General features: G+C 44.2%; 1 protein-coding gene across 4 annotated transcripts in view; it reads left to right on the plus strand.

Annotated features, from left to right (window-relative positions):
• Nucleotides 1–26,772, plus strand: part of HIVEP3 (HIVEP zinc finger 3) — a 414,712-nt gene that overhangs the window by 295,112 nt on the left and 92,828 nt on the right. For all 4 annotated transcript variants that reach the window (XM_048826161.2, XM_048826159.2, XM_048826162.2 and 1 more), the window contains 2 exons: nt 12,168–12,232; nt 20,609–26,256. In XM_048826161.2, the coding sequence (XP_048682118.2) occupies nt 21,145–26,256 (5,112 nt within the window). In that variant the 5' untranslated portion in view covers nt 12,168–12,232; nt 20,609–21,144. The remainder of the gene's footprint in view (nt 1–12,167; nt 12,233–20,608; nt 26,257–26,772) is intronic.

Below are 26,772 nucleotides of genomic sequence, written 5' to 3' on the forward strand. Positions count from 1 at the left end.
CATAGCAGACCAGTTCACCTGTCAGCAGGTTCAGTTGTATATAGTGTAAATGTAAGAAGCTAGCAACTAGTGTTGAGAAGAATCTACTTTGAGGAAGTGCTCAGCAAGAGTCTTATGATACAGAATTTCTGTGTCAGAGAAAGAAAGATAAAATAATCCTTGAGTTCAAGTTCATGGATTTGTCAGGAGAGCATCAAGGGAAACCATTTTCAGCTGATCTGTATGAAGGTTACCGGCCATGGGGTCATGGTATTGACTGAAACCTTGCTCCCTGCTGATTCACCCTGCAATTATGAAATTGAGCAGCAATCGTAAACTCCATCTGAACTGTAGTTATCCTCTTCTTCACCCCCCCCGCCCACTTTGTGGTTTGAAACTATGTGGAAACATTTGGGAAGATTTCACAATACATGAGGATAACCATAAGTCTCGGGGTGAGGGGGTGGGGAACACGACTATGTTGCCAAGGAAAGGGAATTACTGCTTTAGATTCACCCAAGACACACAAATTTAGAAAGAGTCAACATCTTGCCAATAGCTGATTTCCCCCTCTTGGTTTTGGCAGGGCTGGAGACATTAATTCCGATGAATTTTGAAAGAATCATTACTTGGCACTAGTTTCAAAATATTAGTTTACTAATCGTTTTTCACACCAGTGCATAAATTAAATCACGACCAAGTATAGGAACTGAAAATAGCAGAGAGTTTTTACACTAATCCCAAGGAGTCTCTAGACACATACAGTGTAATTCTACTTCACAGCCACAAACACTGAACAATCTTGAGGGTCTTCTTAGTAAAATGAGAGACAATTCTGTTTTCTTGAGTTTTGCTTGTGAGGTTATAGGTTAAGATCATTGTATGTGAGGAGAATGTTTCCTGGACTGTAAAACGAGAGGTGAAGGGAGCTGCTCTTCCCAGAGGCAGGGTATGTCTCCTAGTGCAGTGTTTTTCAACTTGTGCCCTGCAGATCCCCGGGGGCAGTAGAGTTGGAACAGTTTTGGGGGGTGCTCTGTGCCTTAGTTTCACCAACTGTAAAATGGGATAATGATAGTGACTTCCTTTGTAAAGTGCTTTGAGATCTACTGATGAAAATTGCTATATAAGAGTTAGTATGTATGTAGCTATTAACTGCAGGAGACTGAGTTCAAATCACAGTTTAGCTCAATGGAAATGACTTTAGTGGAGTTTCATAGTCCCAAGTGAGTGTTTGTCCACCACAAAATGGGGCAGCCTTGGCAGAGGGGGATGGGAGTACACTGATGGAACTATAGAAATGTTCCAGGGCTGGAATAGCAGTGGGTGCTGCCAATCAGGATTGAGATGGATGGGCCAGAACTGCATATTCGTCTAAGATGACAAGTCATTTGTATTGTGCTCCTAGGACCAAACTAAAGGCAGGTATCTGCTAGTACCTCTCCTAAATCTGTGTTTGGAGGGAGGGAGCCTGAATTCCAGGCTGTATCACCATCATGTGGCATTCATGTGGCTGTTGATAGTTTGTTCCTTTTTCTTCCAATTTTAATGTTTATTTTTAACTTTTTAAAAAATGCACTTTTGCAAAAATTTGTCTGTGTGACTAAAAAGCTTCTCTGTTTGGAATAGCTGCTTGAGGTTGTGAAAATTTTACTGTTTAGTGTTTACACATATCATGCTGGCAAAATGCTAAGTTGCTTTTCTTTATCAGCTGAGACTTCATTTTATGGTGAGGTGAGAAGGAAAGTTGGTGAGCCCGGGTGGAATCTGGGTAAAACGAATAAAAACTTTCCTTCAACAGCAGGCGTTCCCAAATCTTTTCTTAATGGAGATTACATTCTAATAGAGGGTTTGTCTCCCAAACGCCTCTCCTTCCATTGGCAATTATTTTTTGCCGTGTTGTTGTAGCCATGTCGGTCCCAGGATATTAGAGAGACAGGGTGGGTGAGGTAATATATCTTTTATTTGCTGTTGGTGAAAGAGACAAGCTTCAGGTCCTGAAGAAGAGCTCTGTGTGAGCTTGAAAGCTTGTTTCTTTCACCAATAGAAGTAGGTCCAGTAAAATATATTACCTCCCCCACATTGTCTTTCTATTTGCCAGTTATGTTGACCATCTCCCCTCTCATTCATGCTCCCATACCATTCCTGTAACAACTACAGGAATTGTTTAAATGAAAAAGGGACTGTAAGAAAGCATTTAATCTATGTATCTGTCTATGTACTTGTATGGCCCTCCTCAGTGGAGTATCTCAGTGCCTCACAGTTGTTGATGGATTTTTATGCTTACAACACACATATATTATCTCCATTTTACCACTGGGAACTGAGGCACTTTGTATATTAAATCACTCGCCTGACTTCTCCCACAAAATGTGTAGCTTAGCTGGGAATTCCCGGAATTCCCCAAGTCACTTGAGTTGTAGTCCAGTGGCTGATTTTGACCTCATCTTCGTAAATGCAGAGTAACTCCACAGAAGTTACATCAGTGGAAAATTGGTGTGAGAGGAGAATCAGGCCGACTGCATATGTTTCTGGACACTTATGTTTGTGGCTTTAAAATGCATATTGATTTGTCCTTTGTAAAGAATTTGTAAAGAGACCCATAAATGTCCCTTTAACTTTCTGTATGCAGTGCTGCTGTAGCTGTGTTGATCTGTGGATATTTGAGAGACGAGGTGGGTGAGGGAATATCTTTTATTGGACCAACTTCTCTTCATGAGGGTGACAAGCTTTTGAGCTTACACAGAGCTCTTCTTCAGGTCTGGGAAAGGTACTCAGGCCAGGTCTACAGCATAAACTCCCTTCAGTGTAACTGTGTTGCTCAGGGGCATGAAAAATCCACAGTCCTGAGTGATGCATTTATACCGACCTAACCCCCATGTAGACAGTGCTTTGTCGGCGGGAGAGCTTCTCCTGTCGCCGTAGCTACCTCCTCTCGGGATGGTATCTGAACTATGCCAGCAGGAGAGGCTCTCCCGTCAGTGTCTGATCATCTTCACTAAAGTGCTACAGCAGTGCGGCTGCATGAAGACAAGCCCTCAGAGGAGATGGAACAGATTGTTTAGCATAAGTAGTTAACACATATTTCAGGGGAAAAAGAAAAGGAGTACTTGTGGCACCTTAGAGATTAACAAATTTATTTGAGCATAAGCTTTTGTGAGCTACAGCTCACTTCATCGGATGCAGTGAGCTGTAGCTCACAAAAGCTTATGCTCAAATAAATTTGTTAGTCTCTAAGGTGCTACAAGTACTCCTTTTCTTTTTGCGAATACAGACTAACACGGCTGCTACTCTGAAATATTTCAGGGGACCATTCAAGGTGAAGTTGTTCGTTAACACTCCTCCAGGCATAGGGAGGAAAGGAAGGTGGGAGGGGTTGTAGATTGTTGAAATAAATATCTCTATCAGTCCATGATTTTTAGTGTCTAGCGACATTATGAATTTAAGCTCCGAGGCTTGCCTTTTTGAACGTGTTGTGCAGGGTTCCTCAGAGGCTGAGGTCAGTATAGAGTGATTACTTTGTGAAAAGCGTTCATCCACAGGTGATGTGGTGTTCTTGTCTTTTATCGTTTTCCTATGTGAGTTCATTTGAAAACATAGTGAGTGTCTGGTTTCACCCACGTCGTTGTTATTGAGGCATTTAGTGCACTGAATAAGGTACACCACGTGTTGTGATAGGCATCTGTAGGACCAGTAGATCTTGAAAGGTGTGTTGTGAGGAGTCCTGATCATTGTAGCAGTGGAGATACGTCTGCAGGTTTTGCATGTTATTCTGGCAGGATCTGCTGCCACTTTGGGTTATTGTGTCCTGGTCTGTGGGCAGCTTGCTTCTGATGGTGAGGTTGGAGATTGGGGGGTTATTTGAAGGCTAGAAAAGGGGGTTCAGGAAAGATTTATTTCAGGATGGCTTATTACAACAATCTGTAACTCACTGACAACCCTCCCCCCCAGTTCCTTTCACACACACCCTTTTTTTCTCCTCCCTATGACTGGAGGGGTGTTAACGGATAACTTCACCTTGAATGGTCCTTTGAAATATGTGTTAATTACGTATGCTAAACAATCTGTTCCATCTAGTATTTAGCTGGGACTCTGAGAACAAGTCTACACTACAAAATTAATTTGACCTAAGTTACAGTGAGTTACAGCCACCGCAGTAATTGATCCTTGTGTCGGCGGTGCACATCCTCACCTGGTGCACTTGCACTGATTTAACTGCCAGCGTGGGGCGTTGTGGGATGGTCTCTGAAAAGCAGCAACAGTCGATGTAAGCAACGAAGTGTCTACACTGACATTGCATTGACCTAAGCCAAGTCTACACTACAAAATTAAGTTGACGTAAGTTATGTTAACTTACAGTCACTGCAGTAATTAAACTGCTTTTGGATGTCCACACTACGCTCTTTTTGTTGGCAGTGCGTATCTCCACCAGGAGCACTTGCACCAATTTAACTACAGTGTGGGGCATTGTGGGACCGCTTCTGAAAGGCAGCAACAGCCAATATAAGCAATGCAGTGTCTGCACTAACCCTGTGTTGACTTAACTACATTGACTTGGCGCTATGCCTCTCACGGAGGTGGAGCTAGTGAGTTGGTGAAGTGGGCGATTTACATCAGTGAGAGCTACGTTGTAGTGCAGACACTTACAGAATTAGGTCGATGTGAACTGCCTTACATTGACTAACTCTGTAATATAGACCAGGCCTGAGTAAATTTGCCAGACCTGAGGAAGAGCTTTGCACATGGGAAGATGGACGCTTTAACGCTTGTCTTTCTCATCAACAGAAGTTGGTCCAATAAAAACTATTACCTCACCTACCTTGTCTCCCTTTTTTTTCTAACAATTATCTGTTGCTAAAGAAGGATAAAATCCAAAAGAATTTGTAGCCCCCCCCCCCCGGCACTTGGGATAAAGGGGAAGTTTGAAAACTGCATTCTAGAGGACAAATCCATGGATGCAGAGTGTGTGTCGGATGGCGCTGAGGTTCAGATGCGCAAAGTGAAATGACTGGCCCCGACCAGCATGTCAAGAAGCCTCCCACTGTGCTGAGCTTCCTGCTCGCATGTGCTGTCGCGGGTGCTTCCTGAGATACCAATTCCCATATCTTTGTAATTGAACAGCCCATCTTCCCATGTGCAGAGCCGTATCCCTCCATTCTCCTCCCTGCCTCCAGCCTTCTCACACTGCTGCTGCTCCTTCTTTCTTTTTAAGAGAAACAGAACACGTGGCTGTGGTAAGAAGACTGTGAGGAGCTGCCAAACCAAAGGGAAATACAGCTAACCGGGGCTGGAAAGGCGCCTTTTGTCTTCACCGTTCACACTCATTTGTGTACTGGACAATGGGTGGGCTCCCCTTGTACTTCTCACTTGGGCTGCCTGGGCATTGGCGGGCGTAGTTCCCACTCCTTCATTCAGCTGCATCTGCTCAGGGTGCTGCTGAGTCGCCAGCCCTGGCTCAGGCTTAGGTGAGTCTTTTCTAATGGGGGGGTCTCCAGGATTCTACGTTCAGCCCAGGCTGGCCTCGCAGCTCTGACACATCTCAAGTGTCCCGCTGGCAGCAGCCTTCCGGCTAGGAGAAGCCCCTGGAGTCCTCCCTTCTCCAGCAAAGGAGACAGTGGAGTGGCAGTAGCAGCAAGGTTAATCGATGCCCAGTGGAAGAGAGGCTGGGAAACCCTCCCCCCATCCCCCGCCCACCCCAGCCAGCACCTGGAAATTCCCTCCCTCCCAGTGCTGGCGTCGTATTGGGAGTGGCCAGGGGACTCTCTCTTTCGCTGTTTACACAACAGAACAGCGGAGAGTGGCCTGTGGACTCTGCCCAGTGCTGGCACCAGGGAGTGGTTATGGCCTGGATGTGAACAGGGCGGTTAGGAGCTTGACAGGATCCAATGTGACTTTCCTCCGTCAAAAAGAACAGGAGGACTTGTGGCACCTTAGGGACTAACAAATTTATTAGAGCCCAAGCTTTCGTGGGCTACAGTCCACTTCATCGGATGCATAGAATGGAACGTGTAGTAAGAACTGATATATACACATACAGAGAAGGTGGAAGTTGCCATACAAACTGTAAGAGGCTAATTAGTTAAGATGAGCTATTAGCGGCAGGAGAAAAAAACTTTTGCAGTGATAATCAAGATGGCCCATTTAGACTGCTGACAAGAAGGTGTGAGGATACCTAACATGGGGTAATAGATTCAATATGTGTAATGACCCAGCCACTCCCAGTCTCTATTCAAACCCAAGTTAATGGTATCTAGTTTGCATATTAATTCAAACTCAGCAGTTTCTCGTTGGAGTCTGTTTTTGAAGCTTTTCTGTTGCAAAATTGCCACCCTTAAGTCTTTTACTGAGTGGCCAGAGAGGTTGAAGTGTTCTCCTACCGGTTTTTGAATGTTATGATTCCTGATGTCAGATTTGTGTCCATTTATTCTTTTGCGTAGAGACTGTCCGGTTTGGCCAATGTACATGGCAGAGGGGCATTGCTGGCACATGATGGCATAGATCACATTGGTGGATGTGCAGGTGAACGAGCCCCTGATGGCGTGGCTAATGTGATTAGCCACATAATTAATAAATGGGTTAGTCTCTAAGGTGCCACAAGTGCTCCTGTTCTTTTTGCGGATACAGACTAACACGGCTGCTACTCTGAAACCTTTCCTCCATCACTACTTCTGTGAAGCACACAAACATTATATGTTGTATGCCCTCCCCACTGCAGCACCAGCCCCCACCCTAACTTCTCTCATTAGCAGCTGCCTCCCCATGGTCTCTCAGTGAATCCCACCTTCTCTGGGTCTCTCTGTATGGGCACGTCTACACTTACAATACTGCCCCAGTGCAGCTGGGCTGCTGTAGCGCTTCCGTGAAGACGCTACTGTCCCGACAGGAGTCGGCGTAATTAATCCACCTCCACGAGCGGTGGTAGCTGTGTTGACAGGAGAAGCCCTCTTGCTGACACTGCACTGTCTATGCCAGGGGTTAGGTCGGTGTAACTGCGTCGGTCAGCGGGTGGATTTTTCACACCCCTGAACAACATAGTTATACTGATGTGAGTTTATAGTGTAGACCTGGCCTTAGGCTGTAAGCTACTTTTATGCCATGTATAACATTGAGCACAGTTGTTACCTACCAAGTGAAAAATAATAGTTTGCAGAAAAAAGCAAGTTGTGGGCCCAGGCAGCTCAGAGATCGCCTCTATGAGCAGGACACAAAAATATACATCATATTGCCCCAGCCCTTTTTCTACTGATAACTTCTGCAGTCACAAATTACAAATAAATTGGTTAGTCTCTAAGGTGCCACAAGTACTCCTCTTCAAATTACCGAGTCTGGCAATACCTGGAGCAATGTATCTCAAACTCCATAAACCATTCCAAGTTTAGGTGCTGCAGAAGCATAGAACTTAGATCAAAATTAAGCGTGATTGGAAGCATGGGCCATGTATGTGCCACACTCAGCATTATCAATGCGCTGTCAACCTGATCAGAAACACCCTGCTGTTTCAGTCCTGGACCCCCCTACCCCTACCCCGCTGCCTCCCATTGCTGTTGATGCTGCCCAGTCTTGAGCATTACTCAGGGCATGTCTACACTTGCCATTTAAAGCAGAAAAAGTCCCTTTTTTTGCACGAAAACTGTGGGAGTGTCTACACTTGCCAATGACACTGCAAAAAGGAAACCACCTCCATGAGAGGTGTACGGCTCTTACCGGTGATACTTTTGCGGTGATGTGCAAGTGAAGACACGTTCTTCCTGTTTACAGCGCTTTTAGCCTCCGCAGGATATCCCACAGTGCCGAGGTGACCACTGTGGCCTGCAGCTCTGCTGTTCTGATGCCAGGTAAACAGACGTCCACTCCTCCCCCTGTAAAGCCTTAGGAACTTTGAAACTCCCCTTCCTGTTGTCTTGGCAAGTGCTCATGTGTCATCTGGCCAGGTGACAATGGCTGCTCCATGGAGCAAACGATCCCTTGCGTGGAGCAAAGCTGAGCTCCTGGAGCTGATCAGTGTTTGGGGAGAGGGGGCTGTGCAGGGACGCAGGGTGCCCCGCAAACACCCTCCCCCCCACCTTCCCACAAGACCTATTGTCAAAATGGAGCGAGCTACACTGTGGGATAGCTGCCCTCAGTGCTCTGCTCTCATCAGGGATGGAAGTGCTGCAAAGGTGAACACGATCTGATGCCTGTGGAAGTAAGTGAGTACACAAACCAGCGCTTTTCTTTCACCAGTTCACTATCGCCATTGAAACTGACAGCACAAAAACTCTGCAAGGGTAGACATAGCCTGAGGCATTGCAAGTCATGTCCACCGAGTGCTGATCTGGGCCAGATTTTGGGGTGACCCACCAAACTCATTTTTACTTGTGATATAACCAAGGCTTGGACTTGGATTTCCAAAGGTGAAAGACTAACACACTCAGCCACTGTAGCACCACGCCTGTTCCTGCTGCGTACTTCCGATGCTCCGGGCTCCCATGAGTCTTCAGTTTGCCTATTTTCAATTTTATAGTAAAACTAGAAAGCAAAGGGTGAAGGTGGAAAAAATACCGTTCTCCTGTGGCCTGTGACCTCAAACTTCAGGTGAAAGGAGGCCACTTGGTTCAGTATAACATTCAATTTAGTTTACATAATAACTCGCTTCTGGACTTTTAAGTGAATAGCTGCCTGTGAATAGTAGATACACTTTATAAATTTGTGTGGCTCTGTTAAGAAGGGTAAGCACTCGGTTAATGGTCTTAGGATATCTGTAGCCTAGACTGAGAACACAAGCTAAAAAGCCAGTGGCTTGTGCTATGCAAGTAGCATTGTCATTAGCAGTCAGACATGGAGGGAGCAAGGTCTCATGGTTAAAGCACAGTGTGGTGATTTCTAAGTTCACTTTCCCCCGACTCGCTGTGTGACCGTGGGCCCAATCGTTCTGTGTCTGTAAAATCGAGACAAGGATAGTTAGCTGCACAAGAGAGTTTGCTGTGGAGCTTCATTAATATTTATCCGGTGCTTTGAACTCTTTAGTGGAAAAGCCACTATGTAAAGAAGTAAATGGCATTCCTTTGCTATGGCACAGTATGTGAGGGAGAGACTAGAGCTGTGATTTTATTTTCAGGATTTGGTAAACTGAGGCACAGTAGATGCAAGTCACAATGTCCGTGCCGTATTGTTTGTGGGCCATTATTTAAGAATTAAAATGTGGTATAAAGTTTTATTTATTTATAAAAATGTGGGAGCTCCTTGAAGGTGCATTTGTTGCAACAGTTGATGCTGTCTTTACATTTTGACTTTAAAAAAAGCGACCCTCTGTCAACTAGAATCATGTGTTAACAAAAAGTGTTTAAATTAATTTGTAAATTGGAGGAATATTCAAAGTAATTTATTTCCTGTGCTGAGTTCATTTTATTGTTCAGCCTCTGTTTTGGGGATTTCCAATGTGAGAATAAATGCTGGGAGACTGTCACCCTGGTAGGACACACCCTCTATTTCAGCCCAGCACTCCCTCTCCTGCCTCCCAGTGCTGCTGACGCTGCTCAGCCACAAGCAATGTTGAGGCACTGCAACTCATGCCAATAGAGTGCTGATCAGGACAGATTTTGTGTTGATTTTAGTGTTTAAAAGAGTGCTGTGTAAACCACCAAACTCATTTTTACTTGTGATATAACCAAAACTCCACTGTTACAGTTCTGAGCTGCCAAATGGGAACCCGTTTCATACAGCTAGGTGTTGATTTTATAAATCATTTTTGAAGTTGGTCTGTTAGATTTTGTCTCATACTGTTAGGGATTTTGGAGTATCCTTGGGACCTCCCTGGCTATTCTGTGTGGAGCTAGGCACCTAACCTAGATCCACAGATCCACACTCAAGTTGCAGTGGGGGAGGTTTAGGTTGGATATTAGGATAAAGTTTTTCACTAGGAGGGTGGTGAAACACTGGAATGCGTTACCTAGGGAGGTAGTGGAATCTCCTTCCTTAGAAGTTTTTAAGGTCAGGCTTGACAAAGCCCTGGCTGGGATGATTTAATTGGGGATTGGTCCTGCTTTGAGCAGGGGGTTGGAGTAGATGACCTCCTGAGGTCCCTTCCAACCCTGATATTCTATGATTCTATGAAAAGGATCTTTAGGGCCAAATTTCTAAAGTGACCACCCTTTGGTGAGCGCTAACTTTCCCTAACTACTCACAAATCTAACTACCTGACTGCTGGTTCAAAGTCCTCTGGCTTGCTCCCACAGGTCGTTTCAAGAGCGCAAAAATGTGACTGCAAATTTTGTAAGTGCAAATTTCGCCCACAAAAGAGGATATCAAGCCTTAGCATTTTGAGGACTGAGCATTGGCAGCATGGTTGGGGGACTAAGGAATGAAATATCAGGGAAGCTGCATATCTGGTATGCACTGAATTAGCAGAGCAGGATGTGTGTGGGGGGAATGGAATATCTGGAGGTCCAGATTAATGTGCATTGGTAGAACAGTGTGGGAGAAGTCAGCACAGCACTTGTATGCATTGATCCTTATTCAAGACTTTATCAGCCATTGTCTTCATTAGCATCTATTGTAATTTAGCTGGAAATTAAAATGTTATTAAATAAATAAAAAAACTGAGTTCCTATCCTCAGACATTCTATTCAACAGCACAGTGAGTGATGGGCCAATGTGCTGTATTGTAGGCTAGGGACAGCTGCCTCATGGTGGCCCAGTATCACAAGTGCAGTATCATCAGATGACGTTTTGTCACTACACTGCCAGCGAAGTGAAAAATCAGTTCTTAGAGCTGTGTGAGTACTGTGTGCTGCTTGCCAAAAACAAATGTTATTAACAGAACCAGCACAACTATGGGAGAGGGCCCTGTATTTCATTCTGACTCGGGCATAGTTTATAATTGTATAAATGAAACTCCAGTTGCAGGATGAAATTCCACTCTCTTGAAGACATTTGGTTGTGCAGTGCAACTGACGGCACAAGTTGAGGGCAGTGGGCATGGGAAGTGCATATTGTAGGCTGTGGGAGGCTTTGCCTCCCCAAACAGCCCAGCATGGCCCTGCCCACGCTCCGCCCCAGGCCCCCTCCCGCTTGCCCTTCCCCCTTGACTCCAGCCCAGGAAGGCTGCTCATCTTCCAGTTGGGAAGCGGGCTGAGGGTAGGACGGCCACAGCAGGCCTGCGGCTGGGACTTGGGGTGGCTGGGGCCACCCAGCACTGGGGGGCTCCCCAGATGCTGGGGCCACACTGCCTGGTGCTGTGGGGGAGGCTGCAAGTGCTGGGGCTGCCCACCCTGTGCTCGGGGAGGGGCTGAGGGTGCTGAGGCTGGGGGCCACATGGTCTGCCCAGCATTTGGGGGTGGGGGGCGCACACCACCCACCTGCCTGTCTGGCACTCAGGGGGCTGCACGCTACCCACCTGCCCAGTGCTTGGGGGCTGGGGCGGGGGTGGAGGGGCTGGTGGCCACAGAGAGGGAGGAGGCTCTGGGCTCTGGCAGGAGAAGGGGGTGGGAGAGGAGAGGCCTCTGGCAGGAGGGGCAGGCCTGGTTGGCCTCCCCAAGCCGGCAGTTCACCTGCCATCTATGGCAGTGGATTTGCTCAGGTGTCTGTGAGGTCTGAATTTAGCCTGCAGATATTTATATTATTGGTGAGGACTGAAATGAACCTCAAATTCCAGAGGGAATTTTTAGTGCTGGTAGTTAGGAAGAAAACATCTCTATATTTGAATGCAGAGCACATTTCGCACCTGGAGATGGACTGCATTTAATTTACTCAGAGCCTGAGAAGGGCTCAAACAACACCTCCTACCCCAATCTCAGCAGTTTAGGGGAAGAGCTGTGGAATCTGAACCTTTGATCTGAATTGTTGAAATCCAGATCTGAATTTTGAGGCTCCTTTCAGCTCTGCCGCACCCACCTAGAGCTGTGCTCTGCCTGATGCCTACGTGGCTGACGTAAACAAGCCTGTGATTTCCTGCATGCTGTCACACTGGCAGAAGGGATAACCCTGGGGATGTCCTTTTCATGAACATGCATGTCACCATCTTAGTGAACCTGCCGAGTGAGGTTAACCAAGCCGCTAAGGACTCCTCCACCTGTTGGGACTGGGTTTGTGTACTCTCTCTGTTACCAGGCAAACTGCTCATCAGGGCACCTGGTGTCAGTCCTGCACTAACACTGCTGAGATGGCATTTTAATATATTGGTTTAATAATCACAGTGTGGTGTTGTTTTTCAGACTGAATTAAACCCTGAGCAAAAAAAGGAGGCACCCCATCAAAATTAAAGAAAATCAGTTCCACTGTAAGTAATCTCTGTTTTGTTTTAATGATTTAAAGTGGGTATAAGTCGAATATATATTCTGCCCTTCATACTGAAACAGTAGGACTTGTTTTTCTATTTGGTTGGTTGCTTTAGCTCTTTGCTCCAATATTTCTAGAGACATTTGCCAGATAAGCTTATCAAGAATGTAACTAATCCAACATCACATTAGCTTGTTTAACTTATATTAGTGACTCCAGTTACCAAAAATAATGACCGAAGCTGTGCTAATGCTCATGCAGATCACTGGTTACATCATAATTCCGTTTTGGTCACAAATATTTCTCTTTGAAGGTCTATGGCAGCATATCTTCTGTCACTCAAACCCATTGGCAAGAACTAGTTATCAGGAACATACAATATAGGAAGCAGAGAGTACTGTACTTACAACTCCATATGCTTTATTCATAGCTTGTATATTGTTTTTGAGTGGAAATATCTTACCATGTTTCACAGGAAAAAAAGAGACAAGATCTCTTGCAGTATATTTTGTTATATAGGGGGAAAGAACTCATTGACCTTCTGTGAACTTCATTCAGAACCAAAGATTGTTTGTTGTGATTCCTCAGTGAGAATACATATAGCAGAGGCAGAGTTTCCACCGGAAGAACTTCAGACTAAGCAGGATGATCTTGTTCTAATTGAAACATACCCTAATGTATGAGAAAATAATTCCTTCTCTAGGGGTGTTCCTGAAAGCAGAGTTTTGTCACTTTGACGAAGAAGTTTCATCAGGGCTTTCAGTTTAAACTGAAAACAATTTATAAAACAACATGGGTTGCAAGTTTTCAAGAATCGCTTTTTCAAAACAAACTTGGGGACAAAAAAACCCCTCCCAAAACAAACAAAAATAAAGCAAAACAAAACTCCTCAAACTCAGCAGAAAATGGTCTGGCTCCTTTAAGGGTACTTTTAATGAAATTCTCATCCCGATCACAAGTCAGCTGTGAATTACAGCCTGTAGCACTCCTCATGCTGTGGGTCTCACCCCAAGTGACATAACAAGCACCTTGTCTGTGTGTTGCAGTACACACACAAGATGACATTCTCCCCTGTGCTGGGGTCAAGCATTGGGCATAGGCACGACTCAAGTCCTGCTTAAGCCCTATTTTGAAGGCTTGGATGAGTTTTTAGTGGTTTATGGACCTTGTGACTGGCCCTGTGCACAGGGTTGAGTTCCAGCACATGCAGGAATGTAGGATGCAAACAATAAATGAGACTGTTTAAAAAAGCATTTATAAGTATTTTGTAAAAAAATCGGGGTGGAATTTTGGTCCCATTGAAGTCAGTGGGAATTTTGTTATTGACTTCAGTGAGGACAGAACGTCACCCTTTGTGTTTGCCACTGCTAATGAAGCAGCCGATTTCTCTTCAAATATACCCGTTTTGGGGTCAAGTAAACCTATCTAGGGAGATACAAAGTTCTAATGCAGCCAGGCATTTTTCAGATACTGGAAATGAATAAAAATAACAACCAAAACCCCTAGCTTGAATGTCTTTCGTATTTCCCCAGAGACATTCAAAAGTAGCTAAGATGTAGGTGTCTTCAGATCAGAATCTTTTTAAAGATCTGTTGATGTGGTGGCAACACAGTGTTCTGCTTTGCAGTAGTGTTGGGAAATCGCAAAGGGAGTGAAGGGTAATAGACCATGTACCACAGGAGGAAGCGGAGGGGTGAACAGAGAGTTCGGGGTGAATATAAAAGACTGAGAGGAAAAGAGGGGCTGCTTTTCAAAGAAAGAGAGGGGAGAAAATTAATACGAAACAGATTGAATAGTACAGCAAGATCAGGATAAAAAAGAAAATGGCATGGAGATGGACAGTATATGTTGGAGAATGGAAAGAGCTTGGGACAGCAATTTGAAGAAGGGACTAATCAAGAAAATAAATCTGGCCTGATTCCCCCTTCCCCTGTGGCCACTTTGCGTTGCTCAGGGGGTACAAAGCAGCCAAATTCTGGCCAGAAGTGGCCAGTGGAGAATTTCCCTTGTATATGGGAATGCTCTGCTGGTGTTAAGTTGTCAGAGTCAGCATATCCACCTCCTGCACCAGCCACCTCCTTTTCTCCTCCAGCATAAGTGCCGTGTTGGCAGAAGAAGAGAACATGGGGGAACAGAACTCCACTACATTTCTTCTCTACTGGCATAATGTAGAGCAGCTCCTCAGCTGCTCTAACTTATCTCAGAGCTAGGGAGTGGAGGGTCAGACAACCAAAACCAGCCCCTGAGAGGCACCCCACACACTACTTTATCCTGTGCCAAGCAGAGTTCAGACACAGGGGAAAACCTTGCCCCCTACTTTTAGGTTCATGACATTTATTCTTGTTCCTTTATTTATTGTATTTTCCCTGGAGAATTATAATTCTGGGGTAAGGGGATTGGTTTTAGAACTTTTTTGTTCTGTTAACATTGCCAACTACTTTGGATACAGTCATTCAGTAACTGAAGAAAAAGATAGAAAGTATCTTGAATTTCTCCAGAATGCCCACACTTGATGAGTTGTCAATTGATTGGTTTTTTTTAAATGTTAACTACCATGCAAAGATCCCAGCAGAAACAGCTGGGATCGACTTCTTCATTGGAGAAGGCTAGAGATCGTGTTTGGGTTGACACAACGAATCATCTCAAAGCCCTCCCCCAAATCATAAAGGTGTCATTGTCCACAGAGTTGTGATCATGGAGGCCATAGGAAAAAGCAAAATGCAGACTTTTTTCTGGCTTATCGCAAAGTGCTGTAGCTGGCAGTTTTTAATGCATGGGTTTGAGCTTGTGTGTGTGTGTGTGAGAGAGAGAGAGAGAGAGAGAGAGAGAGAGAGAGCTCACAGCTTTCTTAAAACGTCTCTGCTTAGATCCATTTCCAGCAAACTAAAGTCGTAAGAAAAGAAATGCCAGACCGCTTCTGTCTTATCTTACTGGTGTGCTGAGCAAAGAGCACTGATTTTAAACAAAAAGTAACACTATCACTTCATTTACAGGACATTTTGTAATCTTGTAGCACCATGTTCATGATGAAGAATGTTAACTAAAACAGAGAAATGATACTGAAGTTGATTCTCTTCATTGGAATCTGGGGACTTGGGTCTGTTACATCCCAAGTTCTCCTTTCACACTCCCATGATCCATCTGGGCACCGTAAATGTAAATATGACAAGAAGCTGGTGGCTAAATTAATGTTCTATTCCATAGACTACCGCTGGCATGAGGGCATCACAGAGAGGCAGCTGTGTCGAAACTACAATGCACTGGTGTAAGTCTAGAAATGAGCCCAGAGCAGGGTAATTCTTAATATTGTGACAAGCGTGACAAGGACATGCAGTTAATCATCAGTGCTACCAAAAATGATGAGTGTTCTGCCTCAAGCTGACTGGTCCTAGCTGGTGTTAGTCAGACATGCGCTGGCAGCCAGGTCCATTTAAAAAGAAGGTTTCAAAACGATAATGAATTGCTCCTTTTAGCAACAAACTTGTGAATAAGATAAGGCATCTTCTTTAGATTGCTGTTGCAAGTCCGCGAGGTGCTCAGCAGATAGTGGAAGGGCATGAAGCTCCAGGACAAACGTGAGCACTGAGCAGAATCCACATGTAGACAAAAGGAAGTAAGTCTCAAGTTCCTTTGAGCGCGGGTTCACGAAGCTCCTGTCTACACTAGAAAGAAAGGTATTTTGATTTTGTTTAAATGTGCTAGCTAATGCGCTGTAAGCGGTGTTTAGAAATGTGCCAGCAGTTAGTGTGGCTAGCGTTTGGTCCTTTCCAGCACAAGCCAGCTGGTTGTGACGAATGCTAGGATGCTGCCACATTTTTCAACTCCATTAATTAAAAATGGTAGCTGGCAGGTTTTTAAAATAACACCTTTGTTTTCTAGTTGAGACAGGGCCTCACTCACAGAGACAATGGGATGGTCAAACACAACCATCAGCTAGGCAACATGTTCCCCTGTTGAGCCTCACTGCTGTTATTTCCGGTAGTGAATTGGGGACTGTGGAGCAGTACTCTCCATAACACAGGATGGGGATTCCTTGTATTCCTCATCCAGCTCAGCACCATCTACCTCATGCTCACGTACCAACACGTTCCATCTGGCCAGGATCAAACTATTAAGTAGCAGCATTTTGATTAAGATGTTTTATTAAATCAATTGATCCCTCTTCATAGAATCATAGAACTGGAAGGGACCTTGAGAGGTCATCTAGTCCAGTCCCCTGCGCTCATGGCAGGACTAAGTATTATCTAGACCATCCCTGACAGGTGTTTGTCTAACCTGCTCTTAAAAATCTCCAATGATGGAGATTCCATCACCTCCCTAGGCAGTTTACTCCAGTGCTTAACCTTGAGGCTCACGCACAGCCATTAGCATGCAAAGGCACACCCAGCAAAGTTACATGAATGCTCTCCCAGCCACTCAGGAACTGGGACACCTGCAAATCTCCCAGCCCCAGCATTGCACCCCAGAAATGTGTATGTTACACTATTCAAGATCCTCTTGATCAGTGTAAGCTCATTAGTTTGTCATTTCATCAAAGCAAATTATCATGCCACAACCTTTGTTAACCTGAGTAGGGATTCCCCCAGACACTTCAACCAAAAACACACTGGTTGAGATAAAATATGAAAACAAGTTTATTAACTATGGTGTGACCGGGATCCCAGGGGAGCCGCGCTGAGGTTACTCAATTAGGGTGAACTACAAAGAATGGGGCAGACAATACCCAAAGCTGGTGGATATTCCAATCCTTAGATTTACCAAGCCAGCACAAAACAGCTTCTATAATACCTTGCTCGTTACCCAGAAGCCAACAACACAGTTCCCTTAAAGCCACCCAGCCTCAGGCCTCAACCCCCACACCCAAGTCAAATATGATGAGGATTACTGAAAATCTTATTCATCATATAAGAAAGTTCTACCAATCCCAAAGGATTGGACACATTACCTCCCAGGTTAATTAATATTCCAGATTTTACCCAAATACACGCTTACAGCCAATTCTTATTAACTAAACTAAAATTTATTAAAAAAGAAAAGAGAGAGAGTATTGGTTAAAAGATCAGAATACATACAGGCATGAGTACAGTTCTGAGATCAGATTCATAGTAGAGATGATGAGCTTTGTAGTTGCAAAGAATTCTTTCAGGATTAGTCCATAGGTTATAGTCCATAATCAGGTTCATAATCAGGGTGATGCAGATAGGACTGGAAATCTCAGTCTTATGACTTAAGCTTCACTGCATGAAGCATCAAGCAGATCTGAGATAAGGATCGGGACCCAAAAGTTTTTATGCAGTTTCAGGCCTTCTTTTGACAGCTTGAAGTCCTTAGGCGAACAATACGCAATCATAGAGACTCTGAAGTAGACCTGTTTCCTAAGCATCACCAGTAATTAGCTACATGGATTAACATAAGGCAATTGCCTGTTTTCCACCACTCACAGGTGATTTGCTGTACATTTCAAAGAGAGGTGAATACATTGATATCACTATATTTACAATTAATTTAAAAGTTAATATTTCCTTTTGATCTCTTAAGTAACAGAATACAGCATAGACAGGGACTATTTGACTACACTTTTAACCTCTAACAAGATATGTGTACACACATACAATTAATATCACCTCTAACGTCTAACAATATAGGTTTGCATTTCAAAGTTCTAGCCTGTCTGCCATGGAATGGCCCTAATTACCATTCACATACTTTTCTAACATGTCTCTAAAGTTTGGATCTGGGTCCTTTATCCTGCAGGATGCTTAACCCTTTCAGGCCATGCATCATACTTTGTATAAGATTTGTTGCAATTATATAACAGTGGTAGAAACAATGATTTGCGTGGTCATATTCCAGTCTGATAATGTCACATATGGAAAGATAGATTTTAAGTGATTATAAGTGATACAAGCATAAAAAGTCAGAATTGGTTACAAAAGGAAATAAAATGATAAAATTACAATCTAATTCCTAAACTTTACCAAGATAAGTAAAATTTGAAGCAAACAACTTTCTCATCACACCAGATGCTGCAGGCAGTTTACAGTGCATAGTTCTTAGTTTGCAGGCTGGATCCCCTTACAGCCTGGGACCATTCCTCTAGTTCAATGATGCTTCTTTGTCTTTCAAACGATCTTGCTCTGTGAGTAGAGGTGAGGGGAGGAGAGGTAATTTGGGTGTTGTGTGTTCTCCCTTCTTATATCCCAACTCCTCGTACTGGAACAATCCTTGCTGTGTCATGGGGTTAGGCAGTCCGATTGGCTACCTGCCCTACAATCACTCCTTCATATGAATTGCAGATTCTTGCTTGCACCTTCTATATATGTGCAGCTTGACATTCAAGGCCTTTATTTACTGTCCTTTGTTACCTCTGAGGGGTTAGTCTGTGGGTGTTTCCCAGACTCACAGTATGTTTCAAGAACAAACCTATAACAAAATCTCATATCTCCATATACAATGTTGATGCACAAATTTTGACAGGACAACAATGTTCAGCAAATTATGACTTTTCAAATGATACCACACAAGGCATACTTTGTACAAAATATATCATAACCCCATATAAAAATGGTGAATATGGTTGATACAGGGTATTATTTTGAGGTACAGTGTGTCACAACATTGTACTTGCCAGTTGTTCCTACTTAAGAGACACAATCCAATTTTTCTCACAAGACACTGGCTGTCTTCCATTCCATCCCTCTAAGAAGCTCTCCTATTCTCCTTAAAAGCTTTTGTTTGTTGACTGGCACAACAGGTTAACAGAGTCTCATATCCAAGTTCACTGTAAGTGGGTTGCCCTATATAACCAATTCACTTGATTTTCAGAGGGCTGAGCTCCCACTTTCTTCAGTTGGAGTTATGGGTGCTCAGCATCTTTGAAATGAAAATTAGACTTTTTATTTTGGTGACTAAATTTAGGCACTCAGGTTTGAAAATTGCAGCCCCCATATTCAGAATATGCTCTAGATAAGGATATTGCAGATGGGAGAGAACTGTAACCTCTATGCATACGATTTAAAAAAAGTGATATAATACCATTAATGCAATTAACTCCAGTGACTGGAGAGAGTCTCAGAGACATGCTCCAAAACAGCTGTATTATTCCTTTAAGTCCTTTAACATGCTGAAAGCTCACAAAGCTAAGTTCCTCTCTTATACTGACATGTACAGGTATCCATTGCAGGGTGCTGAAATTCCAAAGATTCTTTCTGGGAGTTGCCGTTCACTGTTGCCACGTGCCCCCACACCTGGCAGATAAGTCCATGCCTTGGAAATCAATACATTGTGAATTACAGCCAGGTTATAAGAGGACTGGAGAGGCTGAGAGCAGTGGCAATGGCCCGTCAGCAACAGAGCAAGCTAAATATTGGAGTCTGATTGATATGAGAGATGTCTAGGAATATGAAAAGCATGGCAATTATATTGTTTAGGTGCCTAGAGTAATGACAAAAAAACAAGTGAGGTGTCCTACTGTTCTGAATTTTAATCTCACTGTAGTTCTCAAAGATGATGTTGAATGACAGTTATGATAATGTATACTGATCTGAGAATGTGGTATACCAGTCAAGGATTCTGTTTTCAAATGTGGTCATGTAAACAGGACATCCCAAGCCCACACTGGGTTGTTAAAATGGTAGGCCCATAAACCTAGCATTTACGCACACAGTGCCAATGTGAGCAACCCCATATTTGAGATATGGGCATCTGACAGGAGCAGCACTAAAATAAGTCTCCATGTCATTATCTATTAGAAAAAAATGATAAACTCAGGGAGTTTACTTAAAGGGACACAAGCAATTTAAGAAAACCATATTCTGTATGATTTTTTTTATGTACTGCTATTACTAGTGACACCTAAGATTATTGCAACATTAAGAGACTTAGAAGGAGAGAGATTGTTCTCTGTTTTTCAGTGTATTTACTTGGTGCATTTGGTAACACTTTGTATGTACTTAGTTCCATGGTTTTCTTGGATAGTCCATTAAATTAGGTAGGAAAATGTGATTATAAAACTATAAAAATTGGCAGGGGTTGTGGGAGAAGTCAAGCAGGTGTAAGATCTGAAATGACTTTTAACTCATTTTTTTAAAAAATACTGTGACTAGATTTCAAGTTGTTTGTATCCCTCTAGCTTCAGTTACTGTTACAGTGCCTGGGTACGCATGTATTGAAGAGAGAGTAGATCCCTGAGTTTTCACAGCAGTAATATTTAGGTTTGCATTGTCACTCAAAATGTTAAAAATGGTAAGAATTAGTTGAACTATTATGAATTTTCTTTTGTATAGAATGTTTGTTATCCTCTATAAAAATATAACAGTATTTCATTGGTGAAATATGAATGCTGCAGTAATTTGTGTCTTGGTTAATGTGATTACAGAAATGTGGGGAATACTTTTTCGAGGCCTTTGAACTCAAAAGTGGAAGAGCAGGAAGACACGGGGAACACACACCATTCAGTGTTATTTTCCTTGTAAAGGAAAACGATGATTATGTGATGAGCACTAAAGTCTCAAGTTTTCAAAGGTTTGCATAACAAACAAGAGACACATTGTGGGTTGCTTCTTGACTTTGAAGGCTTGCCACTGTCAACTGAAATAAAATGGCAAGATTTAAAGCCTTAACCAAGTTCACAAGGAAAACATTTGGACTAAAAGTTTTGGACAGTTTTCTCTCTTTGAAGTAGTTTGTCATGCATTACCAATGTGAACTTTATTGACCCTGAAACATTTTTTTGAATCAAATAGCAACTAGTGATACTTTAGTAAAATCTTATATCAACAACCATCTCTTGGTAGCTCCAGCTTCATAGCAAATGCAGGCAAAGCAGGGAATCTACAGAGGAGACCTTTATTATTCATAAATGAAGCCTGCCAAAACCTGCCCAAAATAGCATTCAAAGACCCTGTTAAGGTCATGGATCCTGAACAAAGCCAGAAAAGCACAAAAAAGGCTGAGGAAAGTCCCAGAAAGAGGCTTACCAAAGGAGAGGCTTTCCACTCCAGTATTTCATCTGCCTCTACGTATCAGGGCAGCTCTACGTCTTCACAAGCAACCCCTCTTCTTGATATCAGATCGCTGCAGCACTTTTCTGGCTCCTTGCCAATTCCAAGAGAGGAATCTCAGGAGAAAATTGGAAGTCAGAAGCAACCCAAGCATTCCTCTTTGGAGCACGCTCCCCACGTTTCACAGCTTCAGCAGCATTCACTGTCACCAGCATTTATGTCTCCTGGAAAACCAGAGCAGATCCTTGAAGGGCCCACATGGCAGCTAGTCGATCCAGTAAGACCGGGTCCTTCTGGCTCTTTTTCGTCACCTGGGCTTCATTCTCATCACAGCCAGCTCATACCTTCCCATTCACCAATCCTTCCTGGAGAGGACATGCCATCCGTTCAAAAAGTCTATATCCCTCGACCTTCCCAAGTTTCCTTAAAACAAACTGAGGAAGTGCACAAGAAGGAGAAGAAACCGCAGAAGCCAGGCAAATACATTTGTCAGTACTGCAGTAGGCCTTGTGCAAAGCCAAGTGTTCTCCAGAAACATATCAGATCACACACAGGTGAGCGGCCGTACCCTTGCATTCCATGTGGCTTTTCTTTTAAGACTAAAAGCAATTTGTATAAACATAGGAAGTCTCATGCTCATAGAATAAAAGCGGGGCTGGCCTCAGGAATTGGAGCAGAGATGTATCCTTCCAGTTTGGAAATGGAAAGGATCGGTGGGGAGGAATTTGAAGAACCTACTGAAGGAGAAAGCACAGATTCAGAAGAGGAGACAGGTGCAATGTCAAGTCATTCAGTAGAACTATCACCCCGGCGAAAGCACACCCTGTTATCTAGTAGTTTGCATAGTCTAGGAAGCCAAGGTTCCAGCCACGACCGGTGTTCATTATCCCATTCCAGTATGTCTCAGTCTCTTGAGGACAACATGCAGTTTGTGGAGCCCTCATCTGATCATGCTTTGAGCCACAAATCAGAAGATACACATACTATAAAACAGAAGCTTGCACTCCGATTAAGTGAAAGGAAGAAGGTGATAGATGAGCAGGCGTTCCTTAGCCCTGGCAGTAAAGGAAGTACAGAGTCAGGCTACTTCTCGCGATCAGAAAGTGCAGAACAACAAATCAGCCCACCAAATACAAATGCAAAATCTTATGCAGAAATTATTTTTGGGAAATGTGGGAGAATTGGGCAAAGGACAGCAATGTTAGCTGCGACCACAACCCAGGGGTTTCCACACGTGTCCACTGAAGATAAGCCTAGCATGGTACCATTGTCTGTGCCCAGAACACAGGTTATTGAACACATCACTAAGCTAATTACAATTAATGAAGCTGTTGTAGATACCAGTGAAATAGATAGTGTGAAGCCTAGAAGAAGTTCTTTATCTAGACGTAGCAGCATTGAATCTCCAAAGTCTGGTGCATATAGAGAACCATTTCAGTTTGACAGCAAGTCTGGTTCCAGTAGCCAGTTGAATGCATCAAAATCATTGACATCTCATGGTGAAAAAATTAAGCCTGAACAATCATTGTTATCCCTTCAGCAATCCCACAGTGCCACAGAGACAGTGCCTCTCCTAAGAAGCCATTCAATGCCTTCTGCTGCCTGCACTATAAGCTCCCCTCAGACCTTTAGAGGTAGTTATTCATTTGATGACCACATCATGGAATCTGATGTCGTAAGCCGCAGTCAAGTGTTTTCTTCACATCCTCGAATGCTAAAACGACAACCAGCTATTGAGCTACCTTTGGGAATGGAATATGGTTCAGAGGAGGTTAGCTCAGTAAGCAAAGAAACCGTTTCCAAACCTGCCGAGGAACAAGAAATCAAGGAAAGTGATCTGACGAGAAAGTCAAGGAAGGGTCCGAAAGTTAAAGGGTTCATTTATGAGTGTAATATCTGTGGTGCTCGCTACAAGAAAAGGGATAATTATGAAGCGCATAAGAAATATTACTGTTCAGAACTTCAGATCTCAAAGCCTCATTCTTCCAGTTCCCATACCTCTTCAGAAGCTGAGAAAAGTCTTGTGGATCCTGATACATGGCCGCAGATGATGCATTACAAGCTGGGGACCAGTTTAGAGCTTACTCCACTCAGAAAAAGACGAAAAGAAAAGAGCCTTGGTGACGATGAGGACCCTCCAGCTTTTGAGTTGCCTGAAACTCCCTCATCCAGCATGAGGCCAGTAAGTCAGTTTGCTAACCCAGCATCATCGGATGTTGCTTTGAACTTACCCCGTGAGTCCATTAAGTCACCAGCTGATACAGGTAAAGCCATCCCGCTCACTGAAATTAGTGCTGGCTTTCTCTCCAGAACTACAAAGCCAGTTTCTAGTACAGAAAGCAAAGAGAGAAGAAAAACTTCAAAAGAGATCTCTGTCATCCAGCATACAAGTTCCTTCGAGAAGTCTGATTCTATAGAACAGCTGAGTGGCTTGGAAGCAGAAGAAAAACCTTTAACCCAGTACTCATCTCAGCCAGCAATGCAGCACAATAGGCCACCTCATTCCCTGCAGCCAAAGCTGGTACGCCAACCCAACATCCAGGTCCCTGAGATTCTTGTCACTGAAGAGCCTGATAGACCTGAAACCGAGCCTGAGCCACCTCCTAAAGAGCCAGAAAAAACTGAGGAATTTCAGTGGCCTCAGAGAAGCCAAACTCTCTCCCAACTTCCTGCCGAGAAACTCCCGCCAAAAAAGAAAAGGCTGCGGCTGGCAGAAATGGCTCAGTCTTCTGGAGAGTCCAGTTTTGAGTCCGTCTCCCTGACGAGAAGTCCAAGTCAGGAAAGTAGTATATCCCATGGCTCCAGCCATTCCATTTCATTTGATCGTGAAGAATACAGTAAATCCGAGGCTGTCAGCCAGCCCTCTGAATCCCATACTAAACCCCTTGGCATTGGCTCACATATGTTAATGGTACCAAGCCACCATCATCATTCCAGGGAAATGCGAAGATCTGCTTCTGAGCAGACCCCTAATGTGTCTCATCCTTCTCAGATGTCGGAGCCCCGTAGTAAATCATTTGACTATGGAAGCTTGTCATCCTCTTCTGCTTCAATACCTGGCCCTTCAGTTTCCTCGGCTCCACAGGAGAGGAGGAAGTGCTTTCTGGTTAGGCAAGCATCTCTTACCAGTCATCCAGAGCATGAGCCAGACTCAGCCCCAAAAGGAAGGCAAGAGACAGAAGAACTATTGCCTTCTTCCAGTAAATCTCCTGCCACCAGTTTGCCCCATCAGCCTACATCTTCATTGTCCTCATCCCCACATGGTGATAAGAGTCAGCCAAAAGATAGCCCTCAGCCTGTGTACAGCCAGCCATACTCTGAGGCTCTGCAGGTGTTTCATCATCCGATGCCACAACTAGCACTGCATGAAAAACAGCGTATGTCCCCACAAGTATCTCTCTTCCCTTTCCAGCACCTTCTGCCGCAGCCAGGACAGTCTGCAGAGCTCTTCTCCACTCATACTGTGTCCGACATCCTCTCTGCTCAATTTCCTATGCCACAGATTCCTCCCTCTATATTTCAGACACCACCACTTCCTCTTCAGCAGGCTCTTCTCCACCCAGGCCAGCTTCACGTTGTCCCTCCATTAATGTCACATCCAGCAGAAGTACCATACAGGCAGCACGCTTCATTCTTACCTGTCCATTACCCAGGCTCCTCACCGCTCCCTTCTGCATTTTTTCTACCTCTACAGTCTCCGTTTGCTCTCCAGTTGCCGAGTGAGGTTGGTGGCCATTTACCACAGATCAAATCCAGTGTCTCTCCACCAGCAGGAGCCTCCAGCCTTTCTCCATGCACAGAGTACAGCTCTGACAGCAGGTTACATCCTTTGACCAGCACAACCAGCCCTTCAGCCTCAGTCTCCACATCTCAGCTGATGGTTCCTACATGTCCGGCTCCTATGGTATCACTTGTAGTCCCCGTTCGCATTCAGACTAACATGCCAACCTATGGGAGTGCAATGTATACTACTCTTTCTCAAATCCTAGTCACTCAGTCCCAGTGTAGTCCATCTTCTATTGTCCTTCCAAAGTTTGATGATCGCCAACCCAAAGGTGCCCTGGTGTGCAGCTCTGACGTTCATGGAATAGGCTTCGATTTGGCACAGATGATCACAGAGGATCAAAGAAGCATCTTCCAGACTCCATATCTCAGAGTGCCATTGCCATTACCAGAAAGGAAGGGCTATATGCCACTCACCTCCCCATCAGAAAGTGTCCTGGGATTGGAAGGAGGCTCATCAACAGTTGGTGGAAGCAAGCGGATGCTCTCTCCAGCTGGTAGCTTGGAGCTGACGATGGAAACACAGCAGCAGAAAAGAGTGAAAGAGGAGGAAGTCTCTGAAGTGGAAGAAAAGTTGGAAGTGGTGAAGCCGTCCAGTGCAATAGAGGAGGGGAAAAAGCAGGATATATCTCACTTTCTGCCAGAGAGCCAAGGCCGACTTGAGGTTGAAACTCCACCTAGTTTGTCCTCAAAGCAGTCTGAGCCAAAGGAAATCCCAAGTATTATGCCACCAGCCTTGCCACATTCAGGTGCTTCGAGCTTTGAGGCACTGGAGGAATACACACCACAAGCTGGCAAGCAGTTCCGAAGCAAGACACCTTTGCAAACAGTAAAGAAGGAAGACTCCAAAGAGCTAGCAGAACACCCCCTACCAAATCCTCCGAGCCCAGCGCCTCATTTCGACGTCACGCAAAGTGCAATGAAGTCTCGAGAAGGTACAGATCTGAAGAAGGTACTTCAGTTCCCCAGTCTCCACACAACTACTAATGTCAGTTGGTGCTATTTAAACTACATAAAGCCAAATCACATCCAGCAAGTCGACGGAAGGTCCTCAGTGTATGCCAGCTGGTGCATTAGCTTGTATAATCCCAACCTCCCAGGTATATCTACTAAAGCAGCCCTCTCACTCCTGAGATCCAAGCAGAAGGTGTGCAAAGAAATCTATACCATGGCTACTGCTCCACGTCCAGAGACAGGCAGGCTTGTGCCGTCCAGCTCCAGGAAGCCAAAAATGACAGAGGTAAGAAAAGTGTTGGCTTTCCTCCTATCTATGTGGGCGGGGGGGCAGAAATGGAGGGAGGAGAGGTCTTAATTTAGTAGGGGCTCCTTGTGCATCTCTTTCTCATCCTGGTGAATGCTTACCCTCCGTGGGACAGTGGGAGTGCGTAACAACGCAAAACACGCTCTTAGCCAAAAGACATTGGCAAAGCTGCTTTATGGCACGATATTATAAAATTCTGTGTCTACTTGTCTGGCAATCAGCAGAGCAGTATGTGATCGCCTCCTTACGTTGAACTACCAGTATTAAGCACAAAAGATGACACTTATATTTGCCTTGATGCCTTGATATTTCAATGTTTAAAAAAAGATTATAAAAGTTATCATTTTTTTTTATTTTGTGAAATGTTAATAAAAAACAAACTCGTGTATAGGTACGGATGTTTTAGGTAATGGGATTCCATCTGTAAGTCTACCTACCTATCCCACAGTCATCACCATGGTATCTGAACACTCAAAAGTACTCAGGGCCAGATTT

Source organism: Caretta caretta, chromosome 19 (genome assembly GCF_965140235.1).
Source record: "Caretta caretta isolate rCarCar2 chromosome 19, rCarCar1.hap1, whole genome shotgun sequence".
Lineage (NCBI taxonomy): Eukaryota > Metazoa > Chordata > Testudines > Cheloniidae > Caretta > Caretta caretta.